At 50.9% G+C, this 17,612-nt stretch overlaps 5 protein-coding genes across 5 annotated transcripts in view; 2 read left to right on the forward strand and 3 right to left on the reverse strand.

The window, feature by feature from the left end:
• Positions 1-113: 113 nt before the first annotated feature.
• On the reverse strand, positions 114-5,441 carry GUITHDRAFT_114179 (hypothetical protein; the record flags this gene model as incomplete). Its single annotated transcript, XM_005826606.1, has 29 exons — positions 114-200; positions 253-324; positions 369-429; positions 503-569; positions 613-667; positions 854-1,253; positions 1,410-1,498; positions 1,553-1,654; positions 1,700-1,721; positions 1,765-1,799; positions 1,846-1,935; positions 2,342-2,391; positions 2,437-2,500; positions 2,550-2,603; positions 2,828-2,905; positions 3,133-3,210; positions 3,439-3,484; positions 3,849-3,889; positions 3,938-4,015; positions 4,097-4,162; positions 4,220-4,270; positions 4,315-4,353; positions 4,505-4,575; positions 4,631-4,697; positions 4,746-4,815; positions 4,869-4,966; positions 5,013-5,132; positions 5,185-5,324; positions 5,438-5,441. 29 exons carry the CDS (start codon positions 5,439-5,441, stop codon positions 114-116), a joined length of 2,295 nt encoding a protein of 764 aa, XP_005826663.1.
• A 1,037-nt stretch (positions 5,442-6,478) lies between these two features.
• RPL22e (large subunit ribosomal protein L22e, cytoplasmic) lies at positions 6,479-7,617 on the reverse strand. Its single transcript, XM_005826607.1, has 6 exons — positions 7,590-7,617; positions 7,002-7,115; positions 6,844-6,942; positions 6,731-6,796; positions 6,612-6,683; positions 6,479-6,561 (listed from the first exon to the last, which is right to left on the reverse strand). The coding sequence occupies exons 1-6, from the start codon at positions 7,602-7,604 to the stop codon at positions 6,535-6,537; spliced, it is 393 nt and encodes a 130-aa protein (XP_005826664.1). The 5' UTR covers positions 7,605-7,617; the 3' UTR covers positions 6,479-6,534.
• Positions 7,618-10,005: 2,388 nt separating this feature from the next.
• On the forward strand, positions 10,006-11,277 carry GUITHDRAFT_76197 (hypothetical protein; the record flags this gene model as incomplete). Its single annotated transcript, XM_005826608.1, has 3 exons — positions 10,006-10,857; positions 10,904-11,119; positions 11,170-11,277. 3 exons carry the CDS (start codon positions 10,006-10,008, stop codon positions 11,275-11,277), a joined length of 1,176 nt encoding a protein of 391 aa, XP_005826665.1.
• Positions 11,278-12,048: 771 nt separating this feature from the next.
• GUITHDRAFT_143276 (hypothetical protein) lies at positions 12,049-15,232 on the reverse strand (the record flags this gene model as incomplete). Its single annotated transcript, XM_005826609.1, has 12 exons — positions 12,049-12,495; positions 12,539-12,601; positions 12,643-12,696; positions 12,879-12,983; positions 13,118-13,213; positions 13,356-13,402; positions 13,692-13,731; positions 13,784-14,195; positions 14,450-14,514; positions 14,576-14,609; positions 14,656-14,759; positions 15,053-15,232. The coding sequence occupies 12 exons, from the start codon at positions 15,230-15,232 to the stop codon at positions 12,049-12,051; spliced, it is 1,647 nt and encodes a 548-aa protein (XP_005826666.1).
• A 609-nt stretch (positions 15,233-15,841) lies between these two features.
• Positions 15,842-17,612, forward strand: part of GUITHDRAFT_158385 (hypothetical protein) — a gene marked incomplete at both ends in the record, with an annotated part of 4,227 nt that continues 2,456 nt past the window's right edge. Inside the window, 11 exons of the mRNA XM_005826610.1 lie at positions 15,842-15,889; positions 15,941-15,990; positions 16,046-16,104; positions 16,173-16,210; positions 16,256-16,330; positions 16,482-16,572; positions 16,664-16,722; positions 16,779-16,896; positions 16,949-17,052; positions 17,239-17,328; positions 17,379-17,433. Of these exons, the coding sequence (XP_005826667.1) occupies positions 15,842-15,889; positions 15,941-15,990; positions 16,046-16,104; positions 16,173-16,210; positions 16,256-16,330; positions 16,482-16,572; positions 16,664-16,722; positions 16,779-16,896; positions 16,949-17,052; positions 17,239-17,328; positions 17,379-17,433 (787 nt within the window). The remainder of the gene's footprint in view (positions 15,890-15,940; positions 15,991-16,045; positions 16,105-16,172; positions 16,211-16,255; positions 16,331-16,481; positions 16,573-16,663; positions 16,723-16,778; positions 16,897-16,948; positions 17,053-17,238; positions 17,329-17,378; positions 17,434-17,612) is intronic.

Genomic DNA, 17,612 nt, shown 5'->3' on the forward strand with positions numbered 1-17,612 from the left:
GAGGAGGAGGAGGAGGAGCAGCAGCAGCAGCAGCAGCGGACCTGTATGGCGTTAGACGCTTGAAGGCCGTTGGTAGCGGTGCTGCGTGCAAACTAGTCAGAAGGCTCAGCCATTCACAAGTCTAAAGAGGACGTGAGGTCCCATTGGAAAGGAAGGATGCTGAACAACTTGAACTCTTGTGACATGCTGATGGGTGAAGTCTGTCAAGGACGATGAGACCGGAGGAGCAGGCAGCGCAGTGGGCAAACGCACCTTTGAGTTTGACCCGAAAGCAACAGCGCTCACTTTGAAACAGTCGAGATTCCCGGGGATGTTGTTCTCAATCTTTGGACAACTCAGATGGCTTTGAGTCGAAGAGTTTTCTTCACCTTGATCTTATTTCCTTCCAACTTCCTCAGGCTGACATCATTCTTCATCGAGCCAGTCACGCTGCGAGAGCAAGGGGCAAGGTGTGAGATTAGCAATTAGAACAGAAAACAAGTAGACAGAGAACTTGACCAACCTGTAGAAGATGGTCGTGTCTGAAGAATTGTGAACAAGTTCAATCTCGACGGTGTGAAAGAATTCTCCTTCTCAACGTCAGCTCGTCAAGGGAGCAACCACCAGTTCAACCTCCATCAGGTTGGAAAGTCACCGGCAACACAGACATCTCCTTCCTGTTTGCTTGCTAAGGTACCACGATGTCAGACAAACAGTCTTGTAAGATGCTCAACCATTGAAAATTCTCATCTCTTATCTTCATCTCGTCTGGCCTCGTCTTCTCTTCTCTTCTCTTCCTTCTCTTCTCTCCTTCTCTTCTCTTCTCTTCTCTTCATCTCATTGCACCTTCGTCTCCATACAGCCCTCCTCTCACCGTTGTTTTTAGAGAGCTCACGAGCTGAGAAATCTCCTGCGGCAGGTCGAGGAGCTGACGAGAAGGAGAACCGGGGCTCTTGCTCGTCGACCCGTTCAAAGAGGCAGACTTGTCTAGCAGGATCGGAGACTCGCTGAGTCCAGCTGGTCTCCAGCTGGTCTCTTTCGAGATCATCAACTTTGACATCCCAGTTTTGACGTCTTCAACCATCTCTGACATTTGACCGCTGTTGTCAAACCTGACGGGCGGAGATCGGGACGGCGTCGAGTGGTCCTGCGACTTTGACAAGCAAGAAGTTCGCGGGCTGGGCTTGTCATCCTGGTCCGAGGAGAGGGCGAAGGCGTGAACAAGGAGGGAGGAGAAGTTGCTCTGAAAGATCGGGTCGACTTGAAGTTCCAGCCTGATTCATGTCAGGGATGCTTCTGAGGAGATGGGAGGGAGAGGGGAGAGGAGGGAGGGAGAGGGAGAGGAGGGAGGGAGAGGGAGAGGAGGGAGAGGGAGAGGAGGGAGAGGGAGATAGGGAAGAGGGAGCGGGGCGGGGCAGGGGGAGATGTACTGGGAGTCGTGTCTGAGTTCGAGGAAGGGTCGGATGAGCTTCATTTTCCGCTTCATCTCGTCGTTCCTCTGATGCAGGTCCAGGTTCACCTGCTCGCACCATCGGCCTCAGCCGTTGAGACGTCAAGGAACGGGTCAACCGACCTCATGGATTGAGCTCTCGTCGCATGTTGACTTGTCAAACGATTTCGCTGCGTCGCATCGCTCGTGGATTTCAGCTTGCGCCTTCACGATCTCCTCCGACGACTTGAAAGACAAGCTCGTCAAGGAGCAAGGAAAGGAACGTCACACATCATAGAGAGTCATAATCTCTCTTTGCAACGCAGTCAGAGGGTTTGGTGTTTACCTCCCTCAACCGGATCATGGTGTGCTCGAATCCCTCGGATCGTTGCTGTTGGTGCTTGTCAGCATGCAAGGAGTTGAGATTTCTTGTCTACCTGCACCACGGCGCGCAATCTCCCTCTGATGGTGGAGATCTGCGATCTTATGCTTGCTATCATCGCAGCCTCTTGTTCATCCAGTTGTAGCTGAAGAGATCAAGTAGAGTGAGAGGAAACGAGGAAGAGAATGAGAGGGGAGGGCAGGGGAGGGAAGGGAAGGGAAAGAAATGAGGGAAGGGGGGCGGGGCGGGGCGGAGAGAGGGGGGGAAGAGGACAGAGTGGGAAGGGTGGAAGAGGAAGAGTCAGACAGAAGGGAAGTGAGAGATCGCGTCAGGATCAGAGACAAGGAGATGAAAAGAGGGAGGGAGGAAGCAGTAGGATGATGATGATGATGATGATGATGATGACGACGACGACGACGAGAAGGAGGAGGAGGAGGAGGAGGTGGTGGTGGTGGTGGTGGTGGAGGATTATGATTATGATGCAGCAGCAGCAGCAGCAGCAGCAGCTGCTGCTGCTGCTGCTGCTGATGATGATGATGACGATTAAATACCTGAACTTCTGCTGCCTTGACGAGGATTTCCTCCTTGTCATCGGCGAGATCTTTCATGAGAAGCGTCAGAACTGAGAGGAGAAAAGAGAAATCACGACTTGTCAAGGTTTGTTCGATCTCTGAGACAAGGTCCATGGACTCCTTCATCGTGAAATTTATCTTGGCAGGAAAGTGAGATGATGAAGAGAATGCAAGATGTGAAACAGACTTTAGATTCTGTGTCTCGAAGGGCTTCGATGGCTTTTTCCCTCCTCACATCAGTCTGGCAAAAGCAAATCAGTTTGATGGTAAAGTTTAGAACGAGAACGAGAACGAGAACGAGAACGAGAACGAGAACGAGAACGAGAACGAGAACGAGATTGAGATTTTGGAGGTTTGAAATTGAGATAGGATTGAGATTGAGCTGAGATGAAATTGAGATTGTGATGTGATACGATTGAGCTGACTTGTGATCTTCTCTGATCTGTCTCAACATTCTGCGCTCACCTGGATGTTGCGCAAGTGCCTCTCAAGGAGATTCGCCGCATCGTTAGCTCTAGCAGCGTCCTGAGTGACTCGTGATAGCTGACGAAAGAGTTAGTTGCAGGATGAGGATCAGAGAGAGGAGGATGGAAAGAGTGTTGTTGTTTGTTGTTGTTTGTTGTTGTTTGTTTGTTGTTTGTTGTTGTTGTTGTTGTTGGCATAAAACCACAACAAACAAGGACAGTGTGAAAAACAAAACGAAATGTAAACCTCCTCATCTTGGACACTTCGAACGTTTTCAACAAGATTTGCTGTTCTCTATCGGCAACCTTGTAAACACAAGAATCGAAGTGAACGAAAGAACCTGAGCTTCCCGCAACACTGCCTCCAGTCTTGCCGCTCGACTTCTGGCCTGTGAGAACGAGGATGAATCAGATGATGGAACGAGATGATGCGAAGGGAGGGGATGAGGAAGACAACTGAGGGAGAAGGAGGAGAACTACAAGGAGGACGAGAAGGAGGAGGATGAGAAGAAGGAACGTGGGAGCGGGGGGGTTAGCAGCGAGGAGAGAAAGAACAAGGAGGAGGTGTAAAGAGCAGCAGGAAACATTTTCGTCCTCATTTCGACTGGTTACCTCCCTTGCAAGCGCATCTGCTTCCTTGGCTTTCCTCTCCAACTCCCTAGGGACGTGTCAGAGTCGATGCTGACACTGCGGAGCATCACAGGGTCCTTTCTGCGTTGGAGAAGTTGAGGGAGCGAGGAGGAGAGGAGAGGAGTGAGGAGGAGGCGGAGGAGGAGGAGGAGTTTCTTGCTCGGGATGACGGTGCTGTGTAGGGATTCAGTGGCGGAAACTGTAAGGAGGACACCGACTGATGGGAGACCGAGAATCGTCCATCGACTTGCGGAAGGCAACCACGTATCTGGTATAAGCAGAAGAGGAGGAGAAAGAGATCGGTCAGTTGAGAATGATCGTGGCAAGCGATTGATCTTTCCACAATCAACCGGACACAACAAGTGTGCATTCAAGTCAAACATCACACATACCTCGGCAGGGCTTGATACGGATGGTAGATGACATGTAAACCCTTTCAACAGCATCAGCAACAACGCACCATCACTCTCTCTCCTTCCACCTGCGAGTTCGCTGCCTCTCCATCAAACACTCTGATGGAATCAAAACCAGCTCGCCGGATCGCCTCAACGTCCATGTCCTGCCAAACACGGACAAGATTATATCGTGACAAGGCTACTGTAGCAACGTTTCTTGAAAACAGGCAAGTAACATGCTGTACCTTGAAGACCGAGGAGTCCTGTGCCCCTGCACTCGCAGGAGTTTCCATCATCATACCCACAGCCACCTGATAAGAAGACTGTCAATATCCATAACATGAAAGTATCAGACGTGGTCAGCATACCTCGCAGAGTAGCAGCATAAATGAGTTGCAGTATTGTGGCGTTTCAATCGGCTACAGGAAAGTCAGCACGTTTCAAGATTGCGACGCGTCCTCACAGCATGCGACACGAAGTATATTCCTGGACCAAAATCTCCCTGGAAAGCAGGAAAACATCATCTTCATCGTTTTCGCCATCGTCATCTCCATCTTAATCGAGGCCGTCATCATCATCGTCTTCAACTCAATCCTCCCAGCCATCAAACCTCGGCACTTCATACATGCATTTCCCCCTCCATTCACTACAACCTCTTGCCAAACGTTGCGCTGGAATCCATTCTTACAGATGCTCCTCACAAAACTCTTCCCAGCACCGAAGGCTGAAGAAAGACGGAAAAAATCATCGTCGTCGCAAGAACAGGTTTCAACCCCCACCATTGTAGATCAAACTCAGTCGGTTGTTGGGCTTTTTGAGAGAAGCGACTTGCGCTTGAAACCTTGTCTGCAAGCATGATGATCAAACAAGTTTTGTCAGCTCACCCGCCAGCACCGTCAGCGGGACGTTCTCCACTCGCTCAATGAAATCGATCTCCAGGTTGCACCGTTCTTTGAACATGTACCTGACAACATACGTCGGTGACGAAGAGGAGAGGTAGGTGCGATCATGGTAGACCTCTGCATTTCAACCTCCACAAACTTGTACTCCTGGCTGTCTCTCGACAACACCACGAGCCGAGGCTTCGGGAAGTCTTGCTGCACGGGCGAAGGTCCCTGCATGCAGGAGTAAGATTCGTTCTCCTCGCTCGAGGCCGGGGACCTCATGGCAGCAAATCTTCGCTGGCTGGTCGGCATTGTTGGCAAGTTGCGCTAAAGCGCGGAGCTCAACCCAACGTGATACGCTCGTGTCGAAGAAGTACAAAACGCCGAGATCCTCCACCTGCCCCTCCATTTAGCATCGCACACCTTCCCTCCTTTCCCCTTCTCCTCACCTTCTTGTTCGCTGCATTGGCCAGCGCATCTTTGACATGTCCCAGGTGATCGGCCTGGATGTTCATCTTCACAGGAACGGCAGAGTCATCTGCACATTCCCAGAAGAACTGGACCATGATGCTGGCCTGGCAAGTACGACCTGCGAGCAAAGACATTCATGACGAGATCTGCCTTCACATGCTCCAGACGATGATCAAACGCAACTATCATAGTTTTTCTGGAACCTTCAACTCTTTCCCTGTATCATCTGACCCATAGTCCGTAATGCTTTCCTTTACCCACACCTTCCTCTTTGTTCATCTTCGCTCTTGCCTTCCCCCTGACTTCCCTCCATACTCCTTCAAGAGCTCCTCCCTCCTTCCCATCTCTCCCCCCTCCCCCCCCCCCCTCCTCCATGTTCCTCTGCGCGGGCCTCGATCCTCGCTCGCCATTCCAGAAATTTGACAGCTTGACTACTGCCCTGTTCGTTACTAATAAGACCGTTTATTCCTTTGTTGTGTCTTCTTGAAAATGTCTGAGGCAGGCTCTGGAGGGGGTACTGAACTTGCCCGGCGGGCACTGCGCCCGGGCCGGGCAAGTTCCCGGCGGGCCGGGCCGGTACAAGTCATGATGGCGTCTCTGAGTTGCTCCGAAACTTTGCAAGTAGCAAGTCACAGTATATTGCCGCACAGGCCCGATTTTTGCTAATCACCGCACACGAAACAGGGGCCTAGTTGAGGAGCACATGAGAGATAGACTGTCACGTTATGCTAGGGTGTTCAGAAAGCCTCGCAACACGTCAGGGTCGCCTTTGTTTTACAGGAGAGTTTTGTTAACTGGGGGCCGCAAGTATCCGAGCTTGACTGGCACGGCTCGCATGCGGCAGTGCGATCCACTGAGTCTATCATCATCGGGCCCTGGCACTGGCAGTGACTGCTCTAACTCATAGTAGATCTGTATGATGAACTTCATAGAGTCGCAAGTCTCGGAACTGTCACCAGGGGAGGCTGCGGCGCAGCCCGGTGCCCTCGCGGCGTCATCAGTCTGCCGCAGTGCACTGCGCCGGTGGGCCCGGGCCCGACGCGGCCAGCAGGCCCGGAAGCAGGAAACTTGAAACCGTGGCTACCTAACTGCCTCCCTGTCGATTACGAGGGTGGCCTTCTGCTTGGGCCATTTGAAAAGATCATTGGCTAAAGTTTACCATATGGCAAGCTATGTGTATTCTCAGTGCAGTATGCAAAGTCTACACAATTAGATGATATGAGTGTAGGTTCAAGAGCATGAGATCCATTTCTTCAGCGTAGGGGAAGCACACAAAGGTACATTTTCTCCATTCAGTTTCAGACCAAAAACAAAGTTTATTGAATAATCTATTCGTCACCAGCATCATCGTCATTCTGAAAAAAGCAATCAGCATCATAGTTTCCCTGACAATCTCTGAAAGTACCTCCTGGATGTTGTAATACTTGAGCTCGTATGTGGACTTGTTAGTGGACACAATACGCAAGAAATCCCTCATCTGCAAACGAGCGATCAGCAAAGAAGCTGTTAGTTGTCATTCGTCACCTGTAGCTTCTTCAAGAACTTCTTCGACAGATATTTAAGATATCTCTTGGAGAAGAGGCCCTCAGCCTTGTTGAATATCAGGGCAACCACATCTTCCGAGGTAAAGCACTTACGGTGACCACGATCTTGCTCTTGTCTCGGCTGATTGCAACAGTGTCCCCCAAGTTGCCCGCTTTGCCGTCGACCTTGATCTTCTCCTTGAGGTACTTCTCCTGCAGACCCAACCCGTCAGCCGGCCTCCAGAACTTGCAAACAGCGATGCTGCACTCACAAACTGGCTGGTGTCAAGGATGGAGTCCGTCTCGGCTGTGGTGCAGTCGATGACAAACTTGTGTCCCTGCTTCTTCTTGGAGGCAGGACCTTTGCCCTTGACTGGTGCCTTCTTCTGCAATCCAAACATCAGTTTGGAGGCCCGTGGGAGCGCATACGCTCCAAATATGGTTGTTCCATTCACATATTCCAAATAAACGCAAGCGAGAAGCAATCAAGAGAAAGGTGGGAAGTGCATGTCACTCGCGCAAGTGTAGTGTAATGTTGATGTTTCTCATCCGCGTGCACGAGGAGACTGTTCAGAGGTATTCCATGACAATCCATACATCGATGTGCAGAAATCAGGGAACAGATACAGTTTTGCTAACAGAAACAGGGAACAAAACGATGACAACCAACAACATCAGGGTGTAATGTGTGCTGCAATCTTGGAAACATTAGCATTGCGTCGTGTAAAAGTGCTGTCAACCATGGAACCAGTCATCACAAGTGGTCTGCAGATACCATAGCAAAGAGTTACGATAGATAAACACTCGATCATCATAATGTGATCATGGCGGAGCCGGCGAGCGCGAGCTGTTGATCCTACCTGTACAGGCGCCATTGCGGAGGGGGATGCACGAGGGAGCGAGGCAGATTTTTTTTTAAGGTGGTGATTGGAGACCCCTCGAAAGCTTTCATTGGATATTTTGAAATAACACTAAACATTCTACATTAGTTGAATGAAATGAAATTATGTGTGATCTCCTGTGAAAATTGGATGAGTAAATTCTTCATTGGCTACAGTTTTAAAAACGGTTCTGCCTCAAGAAAGAACATTTAAATACAATATAAACAAATTATTTTGTACTGTGTATTTTGTTTTAAAGTAAAACTATTCTATTTCTCCCGCACGCGAGTGTCTACCCCCGTGACAATCCAGATTTTTCCGTCCTGCATGGTAGTATTCTTGAACCCCCTACCATTGTTTTCAACATTCACTCATTATAATTTAAAAACTATTTTTCAATATTGAGTTACCTTCCATTTAGATAAATAATTATTAAATTCAATTATGGTACATATATGTTTGGCATAATTTATTGGACACCTATCCTGTGTACCAACTTCGTTACAATATATTTATAAGGTTTGGGGTGGGGGTAGGGGGTAGGGTGGGGGTTCAAAAGATATATAACCGGTACTTTTCCCAGAATGAACCCGATGTTCTCTATCTGATCTGAGTGCCTACATGGGGTGGGGGGTTCATTTGGGGTTCGAAGACTACCCACCCCTTTTAGGAGTACAGCTGTCCCTGCAGAGAGAGGATGGCGCGGAAAATGCGAGTGGAGGTAGAAAGAGGACGTGGATGGGGGATGAATGCCGGTTGGAAGCTGAGAAATGAAGGAAGCAAAACGATCATACTTGAAGGAGGGCGTGATGGTGTAGAGAGAATGAGGTTGAACAAATTGTGTCAGGGATTGATCGCATTCATAGAAGAGGAAGAAGTCCAAATGATAGAGAGTAAGGATGAAAATCGCAACTGTTGTGTATTTGATAAGGTAGAACGTAAAGCAAGCAAGAAGCAACAGCACGTTCAGGATTAGAATGATTGATAAGGTTGCATTGTCTGTGGGAATGCACTCACCATTGTGCAGGTGTAGCAGCTGACCAGGTCGAGGAGGCCAACCTGAACCACTCGTTCTATCGACGAGTATTGGTCTGTTTACTCCCGGAGAAACTGGTCAGAAATTTTTTCTCTGTTGCGCGATCTCTGGGAGTTGAGCATTTCTTTCACGGCCACAGTCGGGAAGACCGATAGTTTCTTTCGCTAATCGGTGCAATTGAGTCTACTGCTCTGTTAATTGGGCATTGACGTAAGCTAAGAACAGGAGATCTCTGGACAGAAGGCATATTATCCTTGGTGTGATATATTGATTGAAGTACCTAACCAAGGATGCCTGCCAACGATTTGGAGACCGAAGATGGCGAGATGCGTGAGGTAGACGTGTCCAAAGGTATTCATTGCATTTCTTGCATCTTTTGCTGAACATCCTTTCGTAGACGAGAAAAGGAGAACTGACGGTGATTCTGAAGATCGTGACAAAAAGAGGCATAAGAGTGATCGAGAAAGAAGCAGGAGCAGGAGTCGAAACAGGAGCCGTAGCAGGGAGAAAGGCAAAGCTGATCGAGACAGGGAGCGAGACAAACGGATCTCCTATGAAGGTCTTAACTACTCTATCGATGCACTGGAAAGGACGGATCGCTACGATAGATATGCAGAGAGCGACAGGCGCGATCGCGATCGCGATCGCGATCGTCATAAAGAGCGAGACAGGAGGGATAGAGACAGAGATCGGGACAGGGATAGGGACAGAGACAGGGACCGCGATAGGGATCGTGACCGTGACAAGGATCGCGACAGAGACAGGGATCGTGACAGAGACAGAAGGGACAGGGACAGAGATCGTGACAGGGACAGGGACAGGGACAGGGATCGTGACAGGGACAGGGACAGAGATAGGGACAGGGACAGGGACAGGGAAAGAGACAGGGACAGGGATCGCGACAGGAACAGGGACCGAGACCGGGATAGACACGACAGGGACAGAAACAAAGACAGAGACAGGGAAAAAGACAGAGAGAATGGAGAGAGCCAGAAAAAGGATCACAAAGATGCTGATGACGAAGGCGAACCTGTCATGCTGCAAGAAGAAGAGGACGAGGAAACAATTCGCAAGAAGCGAGAGGCCATTCTTGCCAAATTCAAGAACAAAGCAGGGGCGGCCAATGCTTCTCCGAATGTGAGCAGAGTGCAATCTTCTGCACAACCCGCAACGGCTGACAAAAATGAAGAAAATTCGAATTCCGTCCAGGTAAACGCAAGTGCACCAGAAGCACAAAAGTCGTCAGAAAAAGAAAGTGAAGACGCTAATGGACAGGAACATGGTAATCATGCCTCCACTTCTGAATCAAAGAAAGCAACAGAGAACAACACGAAGGATTCTGAGTCGGACGGGGACGACATGTTCAGTGACTCGCCTCTCCGTCCAATTGCGCGGAAGAGCAGCGATGATGATGATACCAATGGTATTGCTGATGAGACCCCTGCTGATGGTGATGGAGTTGGGGAGCCTCGTCTCGACCTTACGGCTGGTTTCACAAATGCCGACAACTGGGATGATGCTGAAGGATATTTCCGCACCCGGCCAGGAGAGTTGATCATCAATAGATATCTTGTCAATCGTGATATTGGGAATGGAGTTTACAGCACAGTTCTGAGTGCTCAAGATCAAAAAGAAAATCGGGAGGTTGCAATCAAGATGATTCGCTCAAATGAAACGATGTATAACGCTGGTAAGAAAGAGATCGATGTACTGAAGCGCTTGGGCAACGAGGATCCTGAAGGTCGAAAGCATATTTGTAAGTTGCTTTCACACTTCGAATACAAAGGTCACCTCTGCATGGTGTTCCATCCAATGGAGATGAATCTTAGAAAGCTTCTCAAGACTTATGGCAGGGAAGTTGGTATCACTCTTCAAGCTATTCGTGCTTTTGCGCGCCAACTTTTTATCGGATTGTTGCATATGCAGAAATGTGAGGTAGTGCATGGTGATATCAAATTAGACAACATTTTGATTTCCAAGGATCTGAAGACGGTGCAGATATGTGATTTTGGAACTGCCGATTGGATAACAGAGTGTGTCATAACGCCGTACATGGTTTCGCGTTACTACCGTCCTCCAGAGATATGTCTAGGATTGAAATATGGCTATGGGATGGACCTGTGGTCTGTTGGAGTGTGTCTTTTCGAGCTTTACACAGGAAAATTCATGTTCACTGGTCGGAACAACAATGAAATGTTGAAGCAATTCATGGTGAATATTCTTTGTTTTCCTACATGTACGGCTGATTATATGACAGGACTACAAAGGTATCCCATCGAAAAAACTCCTCAAACGGTGTCAGTTTTTCGACCAGCATTTCGAAGAAGATAAGGCAGACATTTTCTTCAAATATTTGACGCGAGATTTGGTCACAAAACAAGAGATCATACAGAAGATTCGATACGACAGACCTAACAAGAAGATTCTGGAAAGCATCTTGAAGCACAAAGCAGAAAGTGACAATCTCAAGAAGGTGAGGTTTTGATTTATGTCTCTCCTGAGAACGTGTCTGATTTGGTGCAGGTGAAAGAATTTGCGGATCTTCTGGAGCAAATCTTCATTTTGGATCCAGAAAAGAGGATCAAAGTTTCGGATGCCCTCCGGCATCCCTTCCTCAAGCATGATGTCTGAGCCGCTTTGAATTCATGGAGACCTATCGATGGCCAACGCACGAAGAGCTTCATCGGATGTCGTGCGACCACACCTGAGCTTTCGACCTTCTTTGTTTCGACGTTGCACAAGATCCTAGAATTTGTACGTGCATATCCTGACTACGAACTTTTGGTTAGTGGCAATGATAAGCGAGTGCATTAACCTCGTTTTTCATTGCCACAGATCATCAACCCGTCGGGCAAGGGGCAATCAGCTCGGAGTCGGAGAGAATATTCAGTAGGGTAATAGATGTGAATGCCCACTTTGATGTGCTATCTTTGATGGCTGACCTCTATGTTCTCCATCTCCTGTCGAGCGAGGAGAGTCTGCGATCTTCACGGACACTCTATCCGGCGAGGAGCGACGGAGATGGAGACGAGCGGCTCACGGTGGAGGGTTGGCGATTGATGTGTGTTCTCTTCTGTTGATAGACTCTAGCATTGCCTGGGATGGGTGATCAGACTGTGTTGTTGTCTGTCAATCAAAATTGTTGAGCTGAGGGATGTATGGATGAGGGTTGTGAATGTTCCACCCGCTCTTGGCTGTGCGTCTCCCAGTAATCCGCTGAGAAGATTTAAATCTCTTGGTTGCAGGAAATACAAATAAACATGTTGAAATACAAATCCTTGCAGACAGACGGACCTTAGGCTCAGCTGTCGCTCTTGAGAATCTCTTGGAGCTGGTGAATGTGAACTCGAGCAAGGCCGTTTCGTACGACTGAGAAGCATTCTTGATTGGAAACAGGCCGGATCAAGTCCAAGTGTCCCCATACCTGACTCGCAGGCCTCCCATGTACTGCATCTCCGCAGCTCCACTGCACGCTGATCTCACTTGAGGAACTAGGAAGGAGATAAACCTGAAAGCCTGAGGGCCAGGCCGATGCAGAGGCGAGGGAGGATGTGCCATCCCTTGAGGAAGCACTGCGACGGTCTTGAGGTGCTGGCGGGTAAAAGGAACTCTCACCTGATCCCAACACCAGCACAGTGGCTGCATGCCGAGGTAGCCTGCAAGGCCTGTGTCCAGCCATGGCTCGAAGAGCAAGGCGACGCCTTCCTCAGCTTGTTTGTCGTCCTTGAAGCCCTCGCCTCCTGCCTTCAAGTCATCCTGTGCCAAGGACTGAGCTGACTGACCCTTCCTCTTGTCGGCCATGTAGAGCTTGGCGAGGAGTGCGGCGAGAGGTTCGTCCATGCTCTTGATCTGCTCGGCCGTTACCTGTGGCCCCTCCCCCACGCTCTCGGACCTTGCGTGTCATGCTGATCGCTTGCTCGTGGAGTGCCTCTCCGTGAAGGATCAGCTTGTCAACCTGCAGGCAGGTCAACTGCCGCCCGTCCTCATCTCCTCAACCTCCATCAAGCACGCGAGCCACCAGCAGAAGTCTTTCTCCTCAGGATGCTTGCACTGAGAGTGCACAGTCAGCTTGAGGGAGAGGGAGAGGGAGAGGGAGAGGGAGAGGGAGAGGGAGAGGGAGAGGGAGAAGAGGGGAGAGGGAGGGGAGAGGAGGCGAGTGAGCGAGTGGGTGAGTGAATGAGGGAGGGAGGGCACGATATCAAAGAATGAGGACGAGGAGCTGTCAAGCACACAGGAAAGACTCTGAAGATGGGTCCCAGGAGGAGGAGGTGGCGTTCAAACTTTGCTTTCTGCGAGGAGGAAGTCAGAGTCGGGTGGTCAGTGGGCATGAACCTTTCCTGCCCAGTGATGAGATGGAGGCGGAGGAGGACGGAGCAGGCGCTGTTGACAGCCCCTGGAGGACGGGGGTGAGGGACCAAGAGGAGGAGGAGGAAGGAGAAGGGAGACCAGAAGTTCCAACTTCACTCATCACTTGATGAGAAGAGTACATCTCTGTCCCTGTGCGGAAGATAATGGGACGCAACGAATTCTTCTCGACGTCCTCCAAGGACTGTCCAGCCTTGTCCAGCTGCCGGAGGACTGAGCAGGAAGAAGACAGGAGAGGACAGGGGAGGAAGGGAGGGGAGGAAGGGGAGGGGAGGAGAAGGGGAGGAGTAAGAGGGAGAGGAGAAGCGAGGACAGGAGGGGAGGATGGGAGGACGAAACCGGACCTTCTTGGACAGGGTGGTTCCAATCTCAACGTATTTGGCAGGTCCGCCTGAATGATTATCACCAAGGATAAAAATGATGCAGAAAGGACAATCGACGGAGGAGGAGGTAGCAGAAAAGGTAGAGGTGGAGAGAAGGTAGAGAGGAAAAGGATGGGGAGGAGGACAGGAAGCAGCAACGATGGAGAGATGTCAAAAGAGTTCAAGGACAAATGAGGATGGCGCGCCAGCGAGGAGCAAAGCATTCTTGCCTAACTTGAATCTCCAGATGTGAGCTCGCAACGGCTCTGTGAGACAGAGAGCGTGAGGACGACGAGGATGAAATTCTTTCCTCTTCACCGGGGAGCAGCATGCCGGACAAGGACTGCATGTGCTGCTCCTGCATGTTGCCTCTCTTCAACCCCTCTCGCATCCTCGGCTTGCCAAGGCACCTGAACGTGCGGCTGCTGCAACCAGATCGCTGCAAGGGCCGCCCCGACAGAGTTTCTCGTCTGACGCGAGATGTCAAGAGTAGCCAAGATAGTGGAAGCAAAAGAGAACAGCATGAGGATAATGGAAAGGAGGATAATGGAAAGGAGGATAAGGGAAAGGGGGAGGAGGATGAGGAGGAAGGAGGAAGGTGGTGGTGGTGGTGGAGGAGCAGGAGGAAGGTGGAAGGTGGTGGTGGTGGTGGTGGAGGAGGAGGAGGAGGAGGAGGAAGGTGGAAGGTGGTGGAGGAAGAGGAAGGTGGAAGGAGGAGGTTGAGAACTCGCCTCCTCCTTGAGCTCGCTCATGGAATTGTAGGCCTCTCGTTTACCAAGGAGATGTCGTCGGAGGTTCTGTTTCAATCTCGACTCTATGCTCCTGTGATACATGAGATCAACATGAACTTGAGCACATTTATGCGTTGAGGCGCAAAAATCAGTGAGAGGAGGACGGAGATTGAAAAATGAGGGAGAGGAGGAGTAGAGTTGCGGGGATGGCAATAGCAGAGGGGGGGAGGGGGAGGAGAGGAGAGGCAGGGCAGAGGAGGAGAGGAGAGACTTGAAGGCTTGAGAGGGGTCAGGGTGGGGAGCAAGGGCATAGATAGAGGAGACGGATGTCTTGAGTTTGACCACCTCTCAAGCTGACTCGTCATCTCGTTCGGCAGATTCTCCACCTCCTCGATCAAATTTTGCCTGGTCTGTTGGTCTTGGGTGAGAGGACGAGGAGAAGGAGGACGGGAGGACGGGATTTGTTCGCACCTGCTCGATGAGCGTGTCTCTGTCTGCAGAAGAGCTTGCAAGGACGTCAGTTGACAGGTACCAAGGTGCACCGTCCTCACATGAAGGGAGGAAGCAGGAACGAAGGCGCAACCTCTACATCTGGCAGGTTCTTCGCGGCCCATGACTCGCCGAGGAGATGGATCGCCGCCTGAACTCCTTGTGACTGCAACACGATCAGCATCATGCGGAAGAGATGGCGATGGAGATCATAAACAGATGGAGGTCGTGATGTTGGTGGTGGTGTTGGTGTTGGTGCGGCTGTGATGGCGACGACGACGACAATGACGACAATGTCGATGACGATGACGATGATGATGATGATGATGATGATGATGAGGTGGTGGTGGTGGTGAAGGAGGAGGAGGAGGAGGAGGAGGAGGAGGAGGACGCCAAGGATTTCTCATCATGTTGGGTGGGCCGGGAATGAGAACAAGTAGATGGAGCGTCAGGTATCACCGAAGGAGCAACCCGGAGTTGGATGTAGTCTCTGATCAGTTCGTCCAACTTTTGCTCAGCCTCTCCGAACACGCCCGTGTCCAGAGCAACCTCTTGCTCAGCCGTTTTCAACCATGCCGCATCTTGGTGCTGGTCTGCGCCATCTTGATCGAACTTGAAGGAGCTTGAGGAGGACTCCATCTCATCAACACCGCATGGAGCTGAGAGCCCTTTGTCCTGTCCTGTCCTGTCCTGTCCTGTCCTGTCCTGTACGATGTTTCTCCCTGCTCCGTTTTGCCCTGGTTGTTTGCTGCTGCCCTTTCCCTTCCCTCAACCGGAGGAAACAAATAGTCACAATACTTTTCTGCCTTTGATATTTTTCTATTGATACAACGAGGCAGACTCGATATTTTGAAAGTTCAAAAAAGGAAGAAAAAAGAAAAAAAAATATGAAGGGGGAAGAGCGAAAAAAGATGAGGGAGGAGGAGGAGGAGGAGGAGGAGGAGGGGGAAGGAGGAAGGAAGAGGGAGGGAAGAGAGGAAAGGATGTTGTGGATAACATTAGTTTCACAGTGCTATGTTTCTTCATGCCGGCTGTCGTGAAGCGACGGCGGTTGGATTGAGAAATGGCGGGAAGCGAAGAGGGAGGATAGGAGAGCAAGTGAGTCAAGCGGGGAAGGCAAGTAAAGGCGCTGATGAAGGAAGGAGGAACCTCCAGCAGTAAGAGGACGAGAGCAGCATGGCAGAGGAACGCTTGAGCTTTTCCCGCATCCTCACCTTCCAATGGCGCGCAGGTTGAAATTCCTCAGCCATGGCGCCGGTGCCATTGACGTCCAAGAAAGATCCCGAGTGCGTGAAGGTAAGTCGTGTTGACCTGAAGATGCTTGTCTGATCCCTCGGGTGCCCGAAGGTGGTGGTAAGATGCCGTCCCATGTCAAGGAAGGAGGTGGAGGACCAGCGGTATGGAACCGAGTATCCACAGCCTGTTGTCCGACTCTGACTTGCAAACATGAAGAATCCGCATCGTCGAAATGGACACGAAGACGGGAGAAGTCTGGCTGAAGAACCCTGAAGGTTGATGCAAGCAAAACCCCACCCTTTTCCTCCCTCTCCCTCTCCCGTCTCACCGTTTGCCTCTACAGACACGAGAGAGCAACCGAAGCCTTTCACTTTCGATCAAGTCTCTACGTCTCCCTCCTCTCGTTGCCCCTTGACATGTCGGCAGGTGTATGATCACGCGACAGACCAACAGTTCCTCTTCGAGACCACAGCAAGACCCATCGTCGACTCAGTTGTACAGGTAGGCGATTTCTTGCAGTAGAGAAATAGTCAGCTGATTTCAATGTCCTCCTCCTCCTCCTCCTCCTCCTCCTCCTCCTCCTCCTCCTCCTCCTCCTCCTCCTTGTCTACCTCATTGTCGTCCTCTACTCCCAACTCTTTTACCTTCGCAGGGATACAACGGAACCGTCTTTGCATACGGACAGACAGGAACGGGGAAGACACACACGATGGAAGGATTGTGGGAACCCGCCGAGATGAGAGGTAGACGAGGAGAACAAGGAGGAGCAGGAGCAGGAGCAGGAGCAGGAGCAGGAGCAGGAGCAGGAGCAGGAGTCCTAACTGTACGTGCCAGGTATCATTCCCCGCTCCTTCTGTCATATCTTCGAAAGCATAGAGGTCACCCACGATCAGGTCAGTCGATGCATGTCGGCGAGGTGGGCCCGTGACCCCTGGCTCGTTCGCTGCAGAACTTCCTTGTCCGGGCCTCGTACCTCGAGATCTACAACGAGGAAGTACGAGACTTGCTGTCCAAGGACCCGAAGAACAAGCTTGAACTCAAGGAGGACGTCGAGCGGGGGGTGTACGGTAACACTCCCAAGGCCCTGGCTCGACCTTGCTCTGATGGCTGGTGGTGCAGTGAAGGACCTCACATCCTACGTGGTGAAGGGCGTGACTGAGATGGAGAACGTGCTGCTTGCGGGGAAGAAAAACCGTTCGGTTGGAGCTACTTTGATGAATCAGGCATGTCTGCATGTCGAGAACTTTGAATAACCCGCGTTGTCTCACTTTCCTTTTGATTTTCTTCATACCTCCTCTCCCACTACTCTCATCCTTCCTCCTCCTCCGTCCTCCGTCCTCCTCCGTCCTCCCTCCCCTTGCCTCCCTCCTTCTCCCTCCTCTTTGCTCCTCCTTTCCCTCCTCCTGCAGGATTCTTCCAGGTCCCACAGCATCTTCACCATCATCATCGAGAGTTCGGCAACGCACGCAGATGGGTCGAAGCATATCCGAGCGGGAAAGGTGACTTGATCGCACGCTACCGACGTCAAGAGTGATGGGCGACGTTGTAGTTGAACCTGGTCGATCTGGCGGGCAGTGAGCGACAGAGCAAGACTGGAGCAACTGGTTAGACTGCTGCTCTCCTTGCCCCAGCACTTCCCCTCCCTCCTCTCTTCGTTTTTTCTCGGAAAATTTCTCCTTGCCCCATTTCCTGTCGCCCTCTGCCCTCAACCAGCCTCTTGCGATGCTTCCACTCTCGTCCCATTTCGTCGTCGTCGTCCTCCTCCTCCTCCTCCTCCTCCTCC

Source organism: Guillardia theta (assembly GCF_000315625.1).
Source record: "Guillardia theta CCMP2712 unplaced genomic scaffold GUITHscaffold_73, whole genome shotgun sequence".
Classification (NCBI taxonomy): Eukaryota; class Cryptophyceae; order Pyrenomonadales; family Geminigeraceae; genus Guillardia; species Guillardia theta.